This window comes from Leucoraja erinacea, chromosome 24 (assembly GCF_028641065.1).
Source record: "Leucoraja erinacea ecotype New England chromosome 24, Leri_hhj_1, whole genome shotgun sequence".
NCBI lineage: Eukaryota > Metazoa > Chordata > Chondrichthyes > Rajiformes > Rajidae > Leucoraja > Leucoraja erinaceus.
Genome location: NC_073400.1, coordinates 19,088,808 through 19,105,958, shown reverse-complemented (window position 1 = coordinate 19,105,958; position 17,151 = coordinate 19,088,808). Strand labels below are relative to the sequence as shown.

The following is a 17,151-nucleotide window of genomic DNA, read 5'->3' as shown; positions in this document are numbered from 1 at the left end:
ACAGCCTCTTTACTGAATACGCACAATTCAAAATAGCGTTACCCAAATTATACACTGCCCGACCCGCTGAGTTACTCCAGCATTTGTGTCTATTTTGGTATATACCAGCATCTGCAGTTGCTTTCACCTATATTGTAATTTTGTTATACTTACCAAGACAGTTTTCCAAAGCAGCAATAGAACCTTCTTCATGGGGAAGTGGGGTGCGTGGCCACTGCAGAACTTGGTCACCATTCCGAACAGCATGACAGAAAATGGCTCGTTGTTGTACAAGGATACACCTATAAAGAAAACAGCCACATTCTGTACATGTAAGGGTATACGTTTAAGGGAGACTTTGTTTTAATTCAGGTATGGATTAGTGGGGTAAACAGCAAATCTGTAATCTATAATCAAAATATTTTTGAGAAGATTTATTAAAGTAACTCAGTGAACTTTATGTTTTATGATCGCCCCGACCTTCGAGCGCCGGCTGCGGGAGATTTGATCGCTCCGACGGATGGTTCGACTGCCCCGACTGCGGGAGAAATAAAGAGGAAGAAGTTTGGACCTTTTCGCCTGCCATCACAGTGAGGAATGTGGGCAATCCGCTGTGGTCGATGTTTATGTTAACTTTTATGTATTTGTGTGTCTTGTTTTTTTATTCGTATTCGCTAATCATTGTACCTTACTTGGTACATGTGACAATAAAAGCAACAAAACCTGGGAAGGAGAACTGGGAAGGGGAGGGAATGCAGAGAGAGAAAAAGCAAGGATTATTTGAAGTTAGAGCAGTCAATGTAAGCTACCCACGCAAAATATGAGTTGCTGTTCCTCCAATTTGCGCTGGGCCTCACTCTGACATTGGAGGAGGATTAAGACAGAAAGGTCAGATTGGGAAAGGAAGGGGAAGTTAAAGTGCTGAGCAACCGGGAGATCAGGTAGGTTAAGGCAGACTGAGCAGAGGTGTTCAGCGAAATGAATGGCGAGTCTGTGCTTGGTCTCGCCGTTGTACAGAAGTTGACACCTGGAACAGTGGATACAGTAGATGAGGTTGGAGGAGGTGCAAGTGAACCTCTGCCTCATCTGAAAAGATGTCCTCACCTTCCACACCATCAGCCGTAATCCTCCAACACTTTCGCCACCTCCACAGGATCCCACTAATGGCAACATCGACTCATCTCCACCCCTTTCTGCTTTCAGCAGAGACCGCTCCCTCCGCAACTCCCTGAGAAACTCGTCCCTTCCCACCCAAAGCACCCCCATCCCCAGGTACTTTCCCCTGCAATCGCAGGAGATGCAATACCTGTCCCTTTACCTCCCCCCTCGACTCCATCCAAAGACCCAGACAGTCTTTTCAGATGAGGCAGAGGTTCGCTTGCACCTCCTCCAACCTCATCTACTGTATTCGCTGTTCCAGGTGTCAACTTCGGTACATCGGCGAGACCAAGCGCAGGCTCGGCGAACATTTCGCTGAACACCTCTGCTCAGTCCACCTTAACCTACCCCATCTCCCGGTTGCTCAGCACTTTAACTCCCCCTCCTATTCAAAATCGGACCTTTCTGTCCTCTATTGTCAGAGTGAGGCCCAGTGCAAATTGGAGGAACCGCACCTCATATTTTGCTTGGGTAGTTTACACCCCAGCGGTATGAACACTGACTTCTCTAACTTCTAATAGCCCTGGCCTTGCCTCTTTTTCCATCCCCTCCCCCTTCCCAGTTCTCCCACTACATTCTATCTCTGTCTCGCCCATTCCCCCCATCTACCTTCAATTTAAACCAGCATCTGCAGTTCTTTCCTACATAGATTCTTGATTAGTACGGGTATCAGAGGTTATGGGGAAAAGGCAGGAGAATGGAGTTAGGAGGGAGATAGATCAGCCATGATTGAATGGCGGAGTAGACCATGGGCCGAATGGCCTAATTCTACTCCTATTCCTTATGACCGTTATCTCTCAATTTATCATTAAATGCTACGTAATTCTTTGATATAATACCTGGAAGATGCCTCATTGTTTAATGCCTTATCCTGAGGGAGGATATTAGTCTATCCACTCATTCAGTGAAAATCACAAGACTTATCAAAACAGAAACTTGATAATTTTGTGTCACTGGAGAAAGATGTAATAGGAAATATAACAGAAAGCATGGTGACAGGGGTTGGGGTTTAGAAAAAAGTTAGGGGGTGAAGAAGAGTAGAGAGATGTAATTCTAGAATTCCAAAAAGTTAAGAGCAATTCAAAGTGGGGCCACACAATGGGCCAGAGTTGAAGTGTGGATGGTGAGCTAGAGGAGTTTGCAGAGCAGAGTGGCTGATGGAAAAGAGGGCTTGGGAAGAGTTCAAAGCAGGAATTAGGGCATTAGATCTGAAGCTCTGCCAAAGCAGGTCACTGAATTATGTTGTTTTCTATTTTTTTAAATGCATATATTTCTGCTTAAAAATGTCCATTAATCAGACAGAATCTATTTCCAAACCTAGGTCTGTTCTGAAGGTCTCCCGCATTACCCTCCACTCTGCATTATCCTCGTCTGTTTCCTGGCGGATTGTTTCCACCATCAGGTACATAATGTTCAGGAGCACTCTGAAAAACAAAATGCACAAATTAGGAAACATCATTAATGAATACCTACTGTTTAACCTTTCCTGGACTCTTGGTACAGAACTGTCAGGAACAGAGTGTAGTTTAGTTTCCTTTATTGACTCTTCATTTCAGTCTTGATAAAGTCTAGTGGTACTGTCTTTGCCTCTACACCCACCATTGTTGATGGCTTTAAAGATCGTCCCTACCCTATCACACAAGCTTTAATGATGGCTCTGTGTTATCTTCTTTGATCTGACAACTCCAAGCAGGAGCTAATTGCACAGGTATGGGTATAAACATCTCAATCACCTGGGCAGTTTATACAATCAATTTAGAATTTGGTAAAATCCACATCAGGCAAATTAAGAGCATGAAAACTATGTCAGCAAGATGCAGAAGCTAGTTATTGAATTTAAGAAAAATGGTGGTACCTGTACACGCGACTCAATCAGCATCAATGGTGCTGAAGAGGAAATGGTTAACAGCTTCAAGATCTTAGCTATAAATATTACCAACAATCTGCCCTGATCTAACCACATTGAACCCATGGCCAAAAGATCACACCGACGTCTCTACTTCCTCAGGAGACTAAGGAAGCACGCCATTTCACACAACACTTACTAGCAGCTTCAAGAGATGCACCACACAAAGCATCCTATCAAGTTGCATCACAGTTTGATTTTTCAACAGCTCTGCCCATGAAATTCCAGAGTTGCGGTTATAGCCCAGTCCATCAAACAGACCAGCCTCCCCCGCCTGCAGAAAGCACCAGCACTTCACACTGCCTCAGGAAAGCAGCAAATATAATCAAGAACCATTTACAGTGCCCTCCATAATGTTTGGACACATTAATCTTCGTCTAATCTGTCCACAAGACCTATTTCCAGAACTGTGGTTGCTCTTAAGTACTTCTTGGCAAACTGTAACCGAGCCATCCTATTTTTGCAACTAATCAGTGGTTTGCATCTGGCAGTGTAGCCTCTGTATTTCTGTTCATGAAGTCTCCTGCGGACAGTGGTCATTGACAAATCCACACCTGACTCCTGAAGAGTGTTTCTGATCTGTCGGACAGGTGTTTCGGGATTTTTATTTATTATAGAGACAATTGCTCCGTCATCAGCTATGGAGGTCTTCCTTCCAGTCCCTTTGCGATTAGTAAGCTCACCAGAACTCTCTTTCTTCTTAATGATGTTCCAAACAGTTGATTTTGGTAAGCCTGTGGTTTGGCTGATGTATCTAAGTTTTATTCTTGTTTCTCAGTCTCATAATGGCTTCCTTAACTTTCATTGGCACAACTTTGGTCCGCATGTTGATAAACAACAATAAAAGTTTCCAAAGGTGATGGAAAGACCAGTGGAAAGACTAGGTGCTGAGAGCTCTCTTATACCTGCATTATGGAGGCAATTAAACACACCCGAGCAATTGAAAACACTTGTGAAGCCATGTGTCCCAAACATAATGGTGCCTTGAAATGGGGTGACTATGTATAAATACAGCTGTAATTTCTACATGGTGAAACCAAAATGTATAAAAATACCCTTTAATAAAATCTGACAATATGCACTTTAAACACATGTGATTTTTTCTATTACAAATCTCAAATTGTGGAGTGCGGAGGCAAATAAATAAATGACGAGTATTTGGCCCAAACATTATGGAGGGCACTGTACACGCTGGTTATTTCCTCTCCCTTCGGCATAGGATACAAAAGCTGGAAAGAGTCAGGAACAGCTTCTTCCCCACTGCCAGACTGGCCAAGCGGACACTTGATGGCTAAGCATAGATAGTTAAGGATGCTACTTCATAAGGGATCATTTCAGATATCTGAAATTTATTGGATGGGGCCAAATTATCAGACAACTCAACGATCCTCCTGTCGGCCAAGAATGTCGTCCCAGCTTTTTTTTGTGGCATTACGCCATAATGCTGAAATGCATATTCTGCACTCTTTGCACTACCTGTTGCAGCTGTGTATGGCTTGATTGTACTCATGAATGGTATGATTTGATCGGGTATCAGGCAAACATGGATCTTCAGTGCCCCTCAGTATATGTGACAATAATAAACCAATGCCAAAGTTGGCTATGAGTTGATGGCATTCAATACTTCCGGTTAAGAGTTATTTATTTTTTTTAAATTATTTTTTGTCTGTGTTTTTATGTAGACTTTTTTGTTATTTTATGTTAACATGGGATGTGTGTGTGTGGGGGGATGGGGTGGTGGGGTGGGAGGGGGGGGAAACATTTGAATCTCTCCCTGCACTGGAGACCCGACCTTTTTCTCGTCGGGTTTCCGTTGTCGTTGGGGCCGCAACGAGGAGCGGCCTCCAACGGGAAGAAGCCAGGGACTCTGGTGCCGCTTCACGGACATGCATGGGGTCACCTATGGTTGTCACATCCAACCACCCGACTCATCCGGCATCCAGGGATTGGGGTTATCGGAACGAAAATCACCGTTGCCGTCGCGGAGCTGGCCGAGACCGGAGACCGGGGTGGAGCGGTGGAGGAGCGCTGCTGCTGCCGCTGCTGCTGACATCCGGAGATTAGGAGGCTGCTACTGCGGGTCTGCGGACGGCGGCACCGGGAGCCCGCGGATCCCTGGAGGGAGACCGCTTTTCGGGGCTCCTGCAACGGCGAATTCTCCCGCCCGTGTTGCGGGGTTGAAGAGCTCCTGGAGCGGGGCCTGACACCACTGCCCCGCGCGGCTGGAATGGCCGCGGGACTTTGCGAGCGCACACCGGGGGCTCCAACACCAAGACCCGGTGTGCGACCTCGCACCACCCGGCGTGGCTTCAATGGCCGCGGGACAATCGCCATCCCCAGCCGGGGCCTTTGACTTTGACTCTGACATCGCGGGGGAGGAGAGTGCAGTGGAGAGATAAGTTTTTTTTGGCCTTCCATCACAGCAATGTGATGGATGTTTATGTAAAATGTAATTATGTTGTGTCTGGGGTCTATTTCCCAAATAAATAATGGTGCCCTGAAATGTGTAATGTATGGCTGCAGAAACGGCATTTCGTTTGGACCTCCAGAGGTCCAAATGACAATTAAATTGACTCTTCTCTTGACTCTCTTGAAGTGTGCAAAGGGAAGATAAGGATTAGGCATGAAGCAGACATTATATTGTGTTCCGCTCACCACACACTAAACACACGTTAGTTCAGGTCATCGAGTAATTAGGAAGACAGAGCTATGCAGGCAGCAGAAAATAGCCACCGGTCTGCTCCTAGTGCAAGAGGGGTGAACTGGATGGAAAATCAGAGGAGCTCAGTTTTTTTCACCAGGCAAAAGGATCAAAGAGAAGGTTCAGCAGAGCGATAAAATATTATGAATGAAATCAAAAGGTGAAATTCAGAATATTTATTCAAGTGAAATCATGACAATCGGAGGGAGAGACGGCAGTCAGCAATGCTCGGATTTAGGACTGATACAAAGAAATACTGTACACAAAAGTAGCCTTTGGGATAATATGGAAAAAGAGGCAATCTTGCCAAATGAATGTGATAAATATTCTATTTTACATTGACCTACCTGAGATCTGTACTGTCAGCAAGAGAGATTGCTGGCTTCCTCACAGCATTACTACATGCAGCACTGTTGCTGAAAGTTAAAACCATAGGGTTAATATTGTGAACACCATCACCTGCACACAGATCTTTCAAAACATCAAATATTCATCACAATTACAAAATGTTCATAGCTGTTAGAAGCACTGTGAGCAGTGGAACAATGTAGGTGCATCGATGGCCTAAACAAAAGGCAAAAACAATGCACAGCAGATGACCTTGGATTCAATCACCGATGTATAGTGAACCACAACAGGATGTTTCAAAGATATTAAATATGCCTTGTAGCTTTAAAATCAAGCACTCCTCAACTATGTGTAGGAAGGAACTGCATATGCTGATTTACACCGAAGAAAGGCACAAAGTGCTTGAGTAACTCAGCGGGACAGGCAGCTTCTCTGGATAGAAGGAATGGGTGACGTTTCGGGTCGAGACCGTTCTTTAGACTATAATAACCGGGGTGATCGTTATTGTAGGTGTTAATACTGGCAACATAAATTCCTGCCTCATTCTTTAATCCTCCCACATTGTAACAAATTAAGTTCTCTATAATGGAGACACAAAAAACTGCAGGTGGTGTAATCTTGAGCTGGGGGAACTCAGTGGGTCAAGCAACATACGTGGAGGGAATGGACAGGCAATGCTTCGGGTTGGGTTGAAGTGTCCAGACCCAAAATGTCTGCCCATTCCCTCAACAGATGCTGCCTGGCCCGCTGAGTTCCTGCAGCACTTTGTGTTTTGCTCTGTTCCCTATAACCTTGATCTCTGCGACAGAGTAACCAATAGTCCTCACAGAAGCAATGAAGACCAACCATACAACATAGAAGGATTTTTTTTTGTTTTGATTGGACATTGTGGGCTAGGAGAGGCTTTATTGGGCAGTATTTTGCAATCACTCAAACTCCTACTCCCCTGATCACTCCAGCAAAGGAACTGAATGACCTTCCACCCTCCTACAGTGATGGACAGAATGTCAGCCTCATCACTGCAGCATTTGAAGTCCAACACGTTTCTCTCACCCAGGGCACGCATTGGGCACTCTGCCAACCTTGCACTCCCTAAGGGCATTGAGTCAGAGTGATGTAGTGTGGAAACAGGCCCTTCGGCCCAACTTGCCCACAATGTTCCCTACTTGCCTACATGTTCCAGCTATAGTCCCACCTGCCTGCGTTTTGTCCATATCCCTCCAAACCTGCTCTATCCATGAATCTGTCTAACTATTTCTTAAATGATGGGATAGTCCGACTCAACTACTTCCTCTGGCAGCTTGTTCCATACACCCACCACCCTTTGCGTGAAAAGGTTACCCCTCAGATTCCTATTAAATGTTTTCCCCTTCGCCATAAACCTGTCCCCTGGTCCTCGATTCACCTGCTTGGGCAAGAGACTCTGTACGTCTACCCGATCTATTCCTCTCATGATTTTATACACAAGCAGGTCAAATTTCTTCCAAAGTTTCTACGCTGCAAGAGCTTAACATAATGTGTTAATATTATGATTTTCAGCCTGTCAATTGCACAAGATTATAAGTTTCCCCGGTCAGTTTTAAAGAGCATCCAATCACCCAGCACAGAGGAGGCCATTTAATCAATCAGGTATATGCTAGTGACTGGATAGAGCTGACTAATCGACGAATATTACCCCACATTTCTCCTCATAGTTCATCCTAAATCGATTAAAAAAAGAAAAGAAAAAATAGCTGCTTAAAACTCAAGCAACTATTAAGAGAGCTATCTGCCAATTATTTCATTGCGTTATAATGCTCTGTGTAACAGCCATTTGGTGCATGTGTGTGTTTGGCACTCACTCGATCTCCATGCTGAGGAGCTCCACCAGTGCAGTGAAGGTGCCGACCTCCAGCAGTAGGAACACGTTGTACCTCATCCACTGCTGCACCTCTCCCTCCGAGTTACATTCACCAAAGGTACCTGCACACAAACATACAGGGTCAAATCCAGCCCACTTTATGTTTGTTCCTCCACAATATCATATTTATATAGCAATTTAACACTGATAATTTTAGAAGCACCTCATGGCAATATTTTGGAGGGTAATGTTTGGAGGTGGGGTGGGGGTAGTTATTGTGTAATCTCCATTTACACAATTTCTATTCTTCTGGACAGCCTCATATTTCCACAAATTACACCTCATTTGCCACTTAGTTTACCCTATATATTCTCCATCTTCATACTTCCATCTCACCATTGTATCATCAGCAGGCTTAGCTGCAAAATAATCATCCATGCACCTTAATCACTCAGGTTTACTGCCGGATCAGTGGAAGATGTTACCTTGTGCCATGTACAGGATGGCACGAGCCACTTTCAGTCTCTTCTCCCTGGCAGTTACTTCCAGGCCATCCAGCAATCGCATGGCGTGGGCCTGGTGCTCCGAGATGTCCACTTCTGTCCATTTCTTGTCCTTCACTGTGCAGGAAATCATTAGCATGCATTTCATCAATCACAATAAACAACAATTACAAACAAATAGTAGAAATAATGAACTGTACATGCTGGTTTACAAAAAAGACAAAATGCTGGAGTAACCCAGTGGGTCAGGCAGCATCCATGGAGAACATGGATTGGTGTCTTTTCGGGTTGGGGCTCTTCTTTATATTTGCTGGAGTAGTATATCTGCTGATTTGTGGTGAATCTGTGGAATTCATTGCCATAGACTGCTGTGAAGCCATTGGGTATTTAAGGCACAGATTGACAGATTCTGGATTAGCAAGGATGTTACAGTAAGATTAGCAGAGAGCCACCGGCACCGACACAAGACGCCCTCTTTGGGATGCATCACAGCATGGTTTGGGAATAGCTCCATCCAAGATGGCAAGAAATTGCAGAGAATTGTGGAAGCACCCCAGACCATCATGCAAACCAACCTCCCTTCCATTGACTCCATCTACACGTCACGCTGCTTTGGCAAGGCCACCAGCATAATTGTGTACGTCGCACCCCCTGGTCACTCCCTCTGTTCCCCTCTCTCATCAGGCAAGAGACACAGAAGTGTGAAAACACATACCTCCGGATTCGGAGAGTTTATTCCCAGCTGTTATCAGGCTACTAAACCATTCTACCAATAATTAGAGATGGGTTCTCAGCTACTATCTACCTCATTGAAAACCCTCGGACTATCTGTACTTGAACATTATTGAACATCTTGCACTAATCGTTATTCCCTTTATCATGTACCTGTACACTGTGGACGGCACAGTTGTAATCATGTATAGTCTTCCCACTGACTGGTTAGCACACGACAAAAGGCTTTTATACTGTACCTCAGTACACATGAAATTAAACTAAACTTTGGCACCATGAAAATGCCCCAGACAATATGTTGACAGGGAAGAAACAAAGTTATTTGATTTTGTTCTGAGAATTAAATACAGGTAATTCTGCCATATCGCTACTGTTGCATACGCAATAAACTTGGTGTTATAGAAAATCACGTTGTACAGACAATCGTGTGCATTAAGGAAGGGAGTTTAGGCCTATACAGTTAAGACTGACAAAACCAAAGGCTTTTTTCCCCCACCTGGATTTTCAAAATAAAGGTCTTTTCAATAGAAAAGTTTATTTTTGTTACTGTATGCCACAAATTCTAACGGTAGGGAATTACGATGTTTAATATAAATGTCTATAGCGATTGCTTGAAAATTTCTATAACCTCTCACAGTGAAAGCGACAGACTGTGTTCCTAGATACAAGTGTCTGATCTATTGGGAGGTAAATCTTTTCCCCCCAACTGTTTGTTTTGACGGCTTTTATTTCTGCTGGTCAATTCCCTAAGTAACTTCTAAGTGGTTCTCTAGTTCCCAATTGAAATTGTGTTATACCTAATAATGCAAATAATGTTCCCCAATTCATCACTTGTGTTATATCCAAATAGTGTTTATGGAAACGCGTTAGAGCAGATCTCTGTGTGCAGCAAATAGTTAGTGCAGGATATTGGTCATATTTGACAGTGGAGGCCAGAGATGAAGAAAGAATTAATGGCAAGAATTATGGACTGGAAAACAGAAAATCTCAGTATTGTAAGGAAGAAATGAATATCAAATTAACAAAACCAGCCTGATCATCAATGGGAATATTCAAATGTGAAATGGAGAAAAAGTACAAATAATATTTGTATTAAACCAGTATCTGCAGTTCCTTGTATCTCATATTCCTGAATGGTAGTTTAAGAAATAACACAACTATTTGAATAAAAACTCATTAAACTTAATCAGGATTGCTATTACATTGCATTTGGGGTCTCAGTTATTTGAGATGTAATCTCAATATCATCTTCTACAGTGTAAACAAAGCAACAAAGAGGCAAAATGCATGTCATTACCATGAGTCTTGAATTCATCTTCAAAGCATTTTCTGTTCAGGTGAAGCTCAGGACCTTCTGTGTAGCTGTACAACTCTAGATAAATAGTATCAGAAATGTTTTGGCGTGTTAATGAATATACCTTGTACCATTGATGTAATCAATGACAATCGTACAAAATACATTAAAAAGGCTGCTGACAGAGCAGTGGGAAGGGACACACACGCACCCAGAGATGGATTGTTTCCCTGTCTACCCATCCTTGCTTCCCTGACATTAACGCTTCTCGAGAATCAAATCCACTTCAATTTTTTCACCATATTTCTCCTCACTGTTCGTCCAAAACCACTTCTGGAAACACAAAGATATTTGCTCCCATTATTTTCTTTAATTTTGCTGTCTACCTTTCATACCAAAGTCACTTATTCATTTCCTTTTCTTCGTCATACACTCTCATTCTCAGTTCATACGAACATTTCCTCTCAATATAAGCTGCTCAAATCAAGTTAGTTCCTTCTATGAAAATATTAACATGTCGGACGAAGGGTCCCGACCCAAAACATCGTCTATCCATTTCACGTCACAGGTGCTGCCTGACCCGCTGAGTTCCTCCAGCAATTTGTTTTATACTCAAGATTGCAGCATCTGTAGTTTCTTGAGTCTCCACTAACCTCATCTTCTTTGTTTCAACCTTATATTTATCCACTCTCAGAGCAAATGGGAAAGCACATATAAAGCAAGGAAATGGAAAAACAGCACATGACGCGGGAAGGAAAAGGAGTTTAGTTTTGATCTGATGAAGGGTTTCAACCCGAAACGTCATCTATTCCTTTTCTCCAGAGATGTTGCCTGACCCACTGAGTTACTCCAGCACTTTGTGTTTATCTTCGGTGTAAACCAGCATCTGCAGTTCCTTCCTACACAAGGAGTTTTAGGAGCATGTTTCTCCACAACCCAATGGGAGTTGCATGTGGATAACTCCTTTCCTTCACACCTTCTTTTGCCAAGACAACGAATGAAACAACAAAGCAATGACAAAAGATACAAAGTGCTGGAGTAAATCCGCAGGTCAGGCAATATCCTTGGAGAACACGGATAGGCGACAGTAATGAGAATCTATTCTCAACTCACCAGCTTGATTGGTAATATCATAGCATATACTTATTAAAAATCTGATCTTGTACTTATTAAAAGTCTGATCTTGTACGTGTGTGTGTGTGTGTGTGTGTGTGTGTGTGTGTGTGTGTGTGTGTGTGTGTGTGTGTGTGTGTGTGTGTGTGTGTGTGTGTGTGTGGTTGTCTTTACATCTTCGCAAAAACACAGTAACGATAACATTTTTACATATTCCGATTGACATATTTCCCCTCGAGGCTGGGACCACCTTATCAGAACATTTTATGCTTTCTTTCTTGACTTATTCTCGACTCATTAATGATTAAAATTCTAAAAAAGTCAAAAAACTTTGAAATTAAAAGCACCAGCTTCAACTGATGACGTCACAATAGCTCTGCTAGCAGTGATCAGCATCAGTGAAGATTTCATCCTATATTTGACATTTTATTCGCAATTAAAGCATTTAAAATGCCAACATTCACAAGATTTTTACATATTCTGATCCACATTTTTCCCCTCTAGGCAGAGATCACATTCACTGAACATTTTATGCTTTCTTTCTCGACATTACTGATTAAAGTTTTTTTAAATACCTTGAATTTCAAACCTACCAGCTTTACCTGATGACGTCACAATAGCTCGACTAGCGGGGGAGGGCGAATTGCTGTTGCAACACGCAGGATAAGTGCAATTGGATTTTTTTTTTTAAAAGAGCACTGCTGAGGGTGGCAAGGGGAGTGCTGGAATCTTACGTTCGGGAACAGCTTGAGTTGGAGGACCACGCCTCCCGTGGGGGCTACGGTTAGGGAACGGGCACGTTGGGGGAGTAGACCCAATGGATCTGCACTTGGTCTGGTATATATTTAAAAATCACACTTCCTTTCAACACTGCATGGTATGTTCAACGTCCAGCTGCAATGCCAAGGGTCTATGAAGACAGCTAATGCGCAGCAACTTCTGCTGCAGCCTGGCAGCAATAATTCCACCCAGTCTATTTAGGATAAAAACCCAAAGAACCCACACGGGGTCGAGCTCGGTGCCTCAAGCAATGTTGCATTTATGTATCCATCACCATTCCACATCTACCAACAGCCGCTTTACTATTTTTGGATCCGAGTACATTTTCTTCTCATAGATTTATTTAATAACTGTATGTTCTTACCGGAAAGCTCGGCTGCCCACTTGTCACTGTCAAAATATTCAAACTCCAGGTCAGATGTCTCGGAGAAACCCTGGGGGTTAGGAAGAGGGAAAGCAAAACTAAACAATGAAATATCAGAAGACAAGCTCTGCACAGACATTTTACAATGTTCAAATGAAACAGCAGAACTGACGTTATTGAAACTGTCCATGATTTACGTTTTTAGAAGGGTCTCGACCCGAAAGGTCACCTATTTCTTTTCTCCAGAGATGCTGTTTGGCCTGCTGAGGTTCTCCAGCTTTTTGTGTCTTTACAGAAATGTTTCAAAGCTTTAGAATAAAAAGCGACTTCTAAGTTTGCACACAACACCAAATGTAAGGTATAACCAATGTAAAGGTATGGGTGTATCTGGCCCAGCCGGTGTGTGAAAGAGGTCGCAGATTAACCATCTCTTCTTGAGAAGCTTCAGTGCTTTTAGTCAAGATAATCCAACAATAATATTGTGAGGAAAAAAAAGACCTGAAGTGCTGGAGGAACTCAGCAGGTGAGGCAGTATCTCTGGAGCAAGTGAATAGATGCCATTTTGGAACTGGATCGAGGGTTGGTTACAGAAATCTAGCAATACTGAAAGATTGACATGTGATTATATTTGCAAATCAAGATGGTGGGTGCCATGGAAGAGATCCTGAACCTGAGGCACGGTCTGGGGAGGAGCTGTCAAAGTAGACTTGGCTAGTAACTGCAGTGTGTTTTGTAGAAGATGCAGCCTCCAAAAATGCAGCCAATATCATCAAACACACTGGAGATAGTGCATATTGCAGCCACTGTGTGTTTGTGGTGCAGACAATGAATGCTTTGGGTGGCGAACCGATGGCTGGACACGCATGATACTTTGTGCTGGATGTTGCTGGGTGTTCATGGAGCTGATCTCATCCAGCCAAATGAAGAGTATTTCAATCTGCTCCTATATGGTACCTTGTAGATGGTGAAAGCATTGTGTGGTGTCAGGCAGTGATCATTCAATCCTGGATAACTGCCTCATAACATGCTGTTATGGTCAAAGTGGCTGATCAGTCTCAGCTTCCGAGTAACATTGATTTCCACGCTGTTAGTGGTAGGTTAGATCACGGAATATCAACTGTAGATGACGGGGCTTTCTTGTTGAAAGTATTAATTGCCTTACAGTTGTGGGCTGCAAATGCCACTTATCAACCTAAGCCTGAACATCACTTGGTTTTGTGGTATCTTTGCATGGATTACTTCATTTCCTGATTAATTCTTAAGCAAATTACACACTCAGTGTCCCACACTCCTCTTGCCCCCACCCCCTCCTGATTCTATCTCCTGCCCTCCCTCCCCCATGCTCCTGCTTCACTACCCTATACCCCTTTCCTCTCCACCCATGTATCCCCCTCTCCTGTTCCTCATACCCTTCTTCCCCATACCCTTCGCCCATGCCTGCTACCAACCCCTTCTCCTGTGCACTCCTCCCCTGCCCTACACCCACGACCATAGTGTGTCCTCCCCATCGCCCTGTGCCCATCACCATTCCCTCCCCTGTGCCAGCTCTCATGTCCTACACCCCTGGCCTCCCATGTCTTGTACCCCTCTCCTGCCCATCACCTATGCCCTCTACCCCTGCCCCACTCCCATAACTTGTGCTCCCAACAATGCCCCCTCCTCGGCTGTTCTGTACCTCTGTCCCGTACCCCTGACCTGCTCTCTCCCCTGCCCGTTCCCTTCTCGTAGGCCCCTGGCCTCCTTTCTGCCCCGTACCCTGTAGCGCTGGCCTAGCCTTGGCCCTCTCCCCTGCCCTGTGTCCCGACACTGCCACCGCCTCTCACCTCCGAATCCTTCCTCTGGTTGCGGAAGAACTCGCGGCCTTTGGGCAGGGCCCTGGGTTTGCCGCAGCTGTTGTTGGCCGGGCATGGGGGCGTGACTGCGGCGACGGGCATCGTTCCTGCTCCCACCGCGGCTCCTGGCCCCGCTGCTGCTCCCGGTCCTAGCCCTGCCCCCTGTCCTGCTCCCGGCCACGGTCCTGCTCCCGGCCCCAATCCTGATCCCGGTCCTGCTCCCGCTCCCGGCCCCAAGCCTGATGCCGGTCCCGGTTCAAAGCCTGATCCCGCCCACGGTCCTGCTCCCGGCCCCAATCCCGGTCCTGCTCCTGACCCCAATCCTGATCCCGGTCCCGGTCCCGGTCCTGCTCCTGACCCCAAGCCTGATCCCGGTCCCGGTCCTGCTCCTGACCCCAAGCCTGATCCCGGTCCCAGTCCTGCTCCTGACCCCAAGCCTGATCGCGGTCCCGGTTCTGCTCCTGGCCCCAATCCTGCTCCAGCTCCTGCTCCCGCTCCCGACTCCGGTTCTGCTCCCGATTCCGGTCCTGCTCCAGCTCCAGGCCCAGGCCCAGGCCCAGGCCCGCCCGGCAGCGGCTGCGGCCCGTCGCCCGTCTCCATCGCCGCCGCACGCCCGCCTCTCGCGAGATCCCGACGTCAGTCGACATCATCACAACACCCAGGCAACCGCCCTTCACGACATGGCGTCCCTACCGACCGGCACCCACGCCCTCAACCTGATCTTTGCCCTCAACACAGCACTGGCGTGACCTCCCCAGCATGGCCGCCCGAACAGCACCGCGACCAACCTAATATGGCTCCCATGGACGCCGGCTCGACCCTCCCACCATGACCGCACTGAACACTTGAATGACCTTCCAAATATGGCCGCCCAGGACATAGGTATGACCTTCCCAACATGGCTGCCCCGAACGCCGGGCTTGACCTTTCCAACATGGCCGCCAGAAAGGCCCTTCCATGTTCACGCCCAAATACTAGCCCTAGAGACTGCACTCCGTTTGCAATAGAAGTTGCTGCCGAGTTGTGATGATATATGTGTAAAAATCAGCGAGATTAACCTGTTTACATGCAGCACTGATGCTAGATCAATCACCAGAAGGATTAATTATGTTTGCCTACAGCATGGAAATAGGCCCTTCGGCCAATGTGCCCACACCGGCCAACATGTCCCAGCTACACCAGTCCCATCTGCCTGCGTTTGACCCATATCCCTCCAAACCTGTCCATGTACCTGTTAAATATTGTTATAGTCCCTGCCTCAACTACCTCCTCTGTCAGCTTGTTCCATACACCCACCACCCTTTGTGGAGATTTCTATTAAATCTTTTCCCCTTCACCTAAACCTATGTCCTCTGGTCCTTGATTCCCCTACTCTGGGCAAGAAACTCTGTGCATGCACTCGATCTATTCCTCTCATGATTTTATACACCTTTATAAGATCACCCCTCATCCTCCTGCGCTTTTGAATATCTCCAGATATTTCTGTTGCTCTTTTAAATTTCCAACACTTGAATTTGTATTTTGGATTCTACGTAAAAACTGTGCTATTAAACCCGGCTTAGATTCCCATTACCAGAACAGCTGCTGGTACATCAAGAGTGTTCAACAAGGAACCACAGATACTGGTTTACACCACAAGATACAAACTGCTGAAGCAACTCAGTAGGTCAAGCAGAACCTCTGAAGAATATGGATAGCTGATGTTTCAGGTCAGGACCTTTCTTCAGACTGATTTGAGGGTCCCAACCTGAAATATCACCTATGCATGTTCCACAGAAATGCTTCCTGACCTGCAGTTACTACAGCTCTTTGTATCTTTTCATGGTGTTCATATTAAGCCTCAGAATTGAGCCTGAAATAAATTACAGCTTCTCTGAAAAATCATAACATTTTACAAAATAATACAAATGTGTAACTAGTCTCAAAATATGTACAATGGTGCATGATAGAATGAACATATCCTTAAACATAAATCAAAAGTAAATTACTGCCACTCAATCAAGGACAATAAAGGGTCTCTAATTTAAACATTTCCATGGAGGAGGTAATAGTAAAGATTGAAGCCAAAGGCTCCCGATTCATCTCCCTGTTGCATTCAGCATTCTGTTTCTTTTTACCATTTCCAAGAGGTAAGTTTTCTTTTACACGGAGAATAAACTGCCAGAGGTGGTGGTGGAATCAGATACAATTACGATGTTTGAAAGACATTTCGACAGACATTGAAATAGTCACGGTATTGAAAGGTATGGTTCTAATGCAGGCAAATGTATAATTCTTGATTAGAACGGGTGTCAAGGGTTAAAACATAGAAACATAGAAAATAGGTGCAGGAGGAGGCCATTGAGACTTTCGAGCCTGCACCGGCATTCATTGTGATCATGGCTGATCATCCACAATCAGTAACCCGTGCCTGCCTTCTCCTCATATCCCTTGATTCCGCTAGCTCCTAGAGTTCTATCTAATGCTCTTTTAAATTCATCCAGTGAATTGGCCTCGACTGCCTTCTATGGCAGAGAATTCCACAAATTCACAACTCTGGGTGAAAACGTTTTTTCTTATATCAGTTTTAAATGGCCTCCCCTTTATGCAAAGAGTAGGAGT

At 45.0% G+C, this 17,151-nt stretch overlaps 1 protein-coding gene across 1 annotated transcript in view; it reads right to left on the bottom strand.

The window, feature by feature from the left end:
- The window catches only part of strip1 (striatin interacting protein 1), a 31,306-nt gene extending 15,639 nt beyond the window's left edge, over nt 1-15,667 (bottom strand). Inside the window, exons 1-8 of the mRNA XM_055654645.1 lie at nt 14,542-15,667; nt 12,719-12,788; nt 10,465-10,539; nt 8,418-8,552; nt 7,934-8,054; nt 6,092-6,160; nt 2,455-2,561; nt 154-281 (exon numbers count right to left, since the gene is read on the bottom strand). Coding sequence (XP_055510620.1) covers nt 154-281; nt 2,455-2,561; nt 6,092-6,160; nt 7,934-8,054; nt 8,418-8,552; nt 10,465-10,539; nt 12,719-12,788; nt 14,542-15,150 — 1,314 coding nt within the window. The 5' untranslated portion in view covers nt 15,151-15,667. The remainder of the gene's footprint in view (nt 1-153; nt 282-2,454; nt 2,562-6,091; nt 6,161-7,933; nt 8,055-8,417; nt 8,553-10,464; nt 10,540-12,718; nt 12,789-14,541) is intronic.
- Between the last annotated feature and the right edge of the window lie 1,484 nt (nt 15,668-17,151).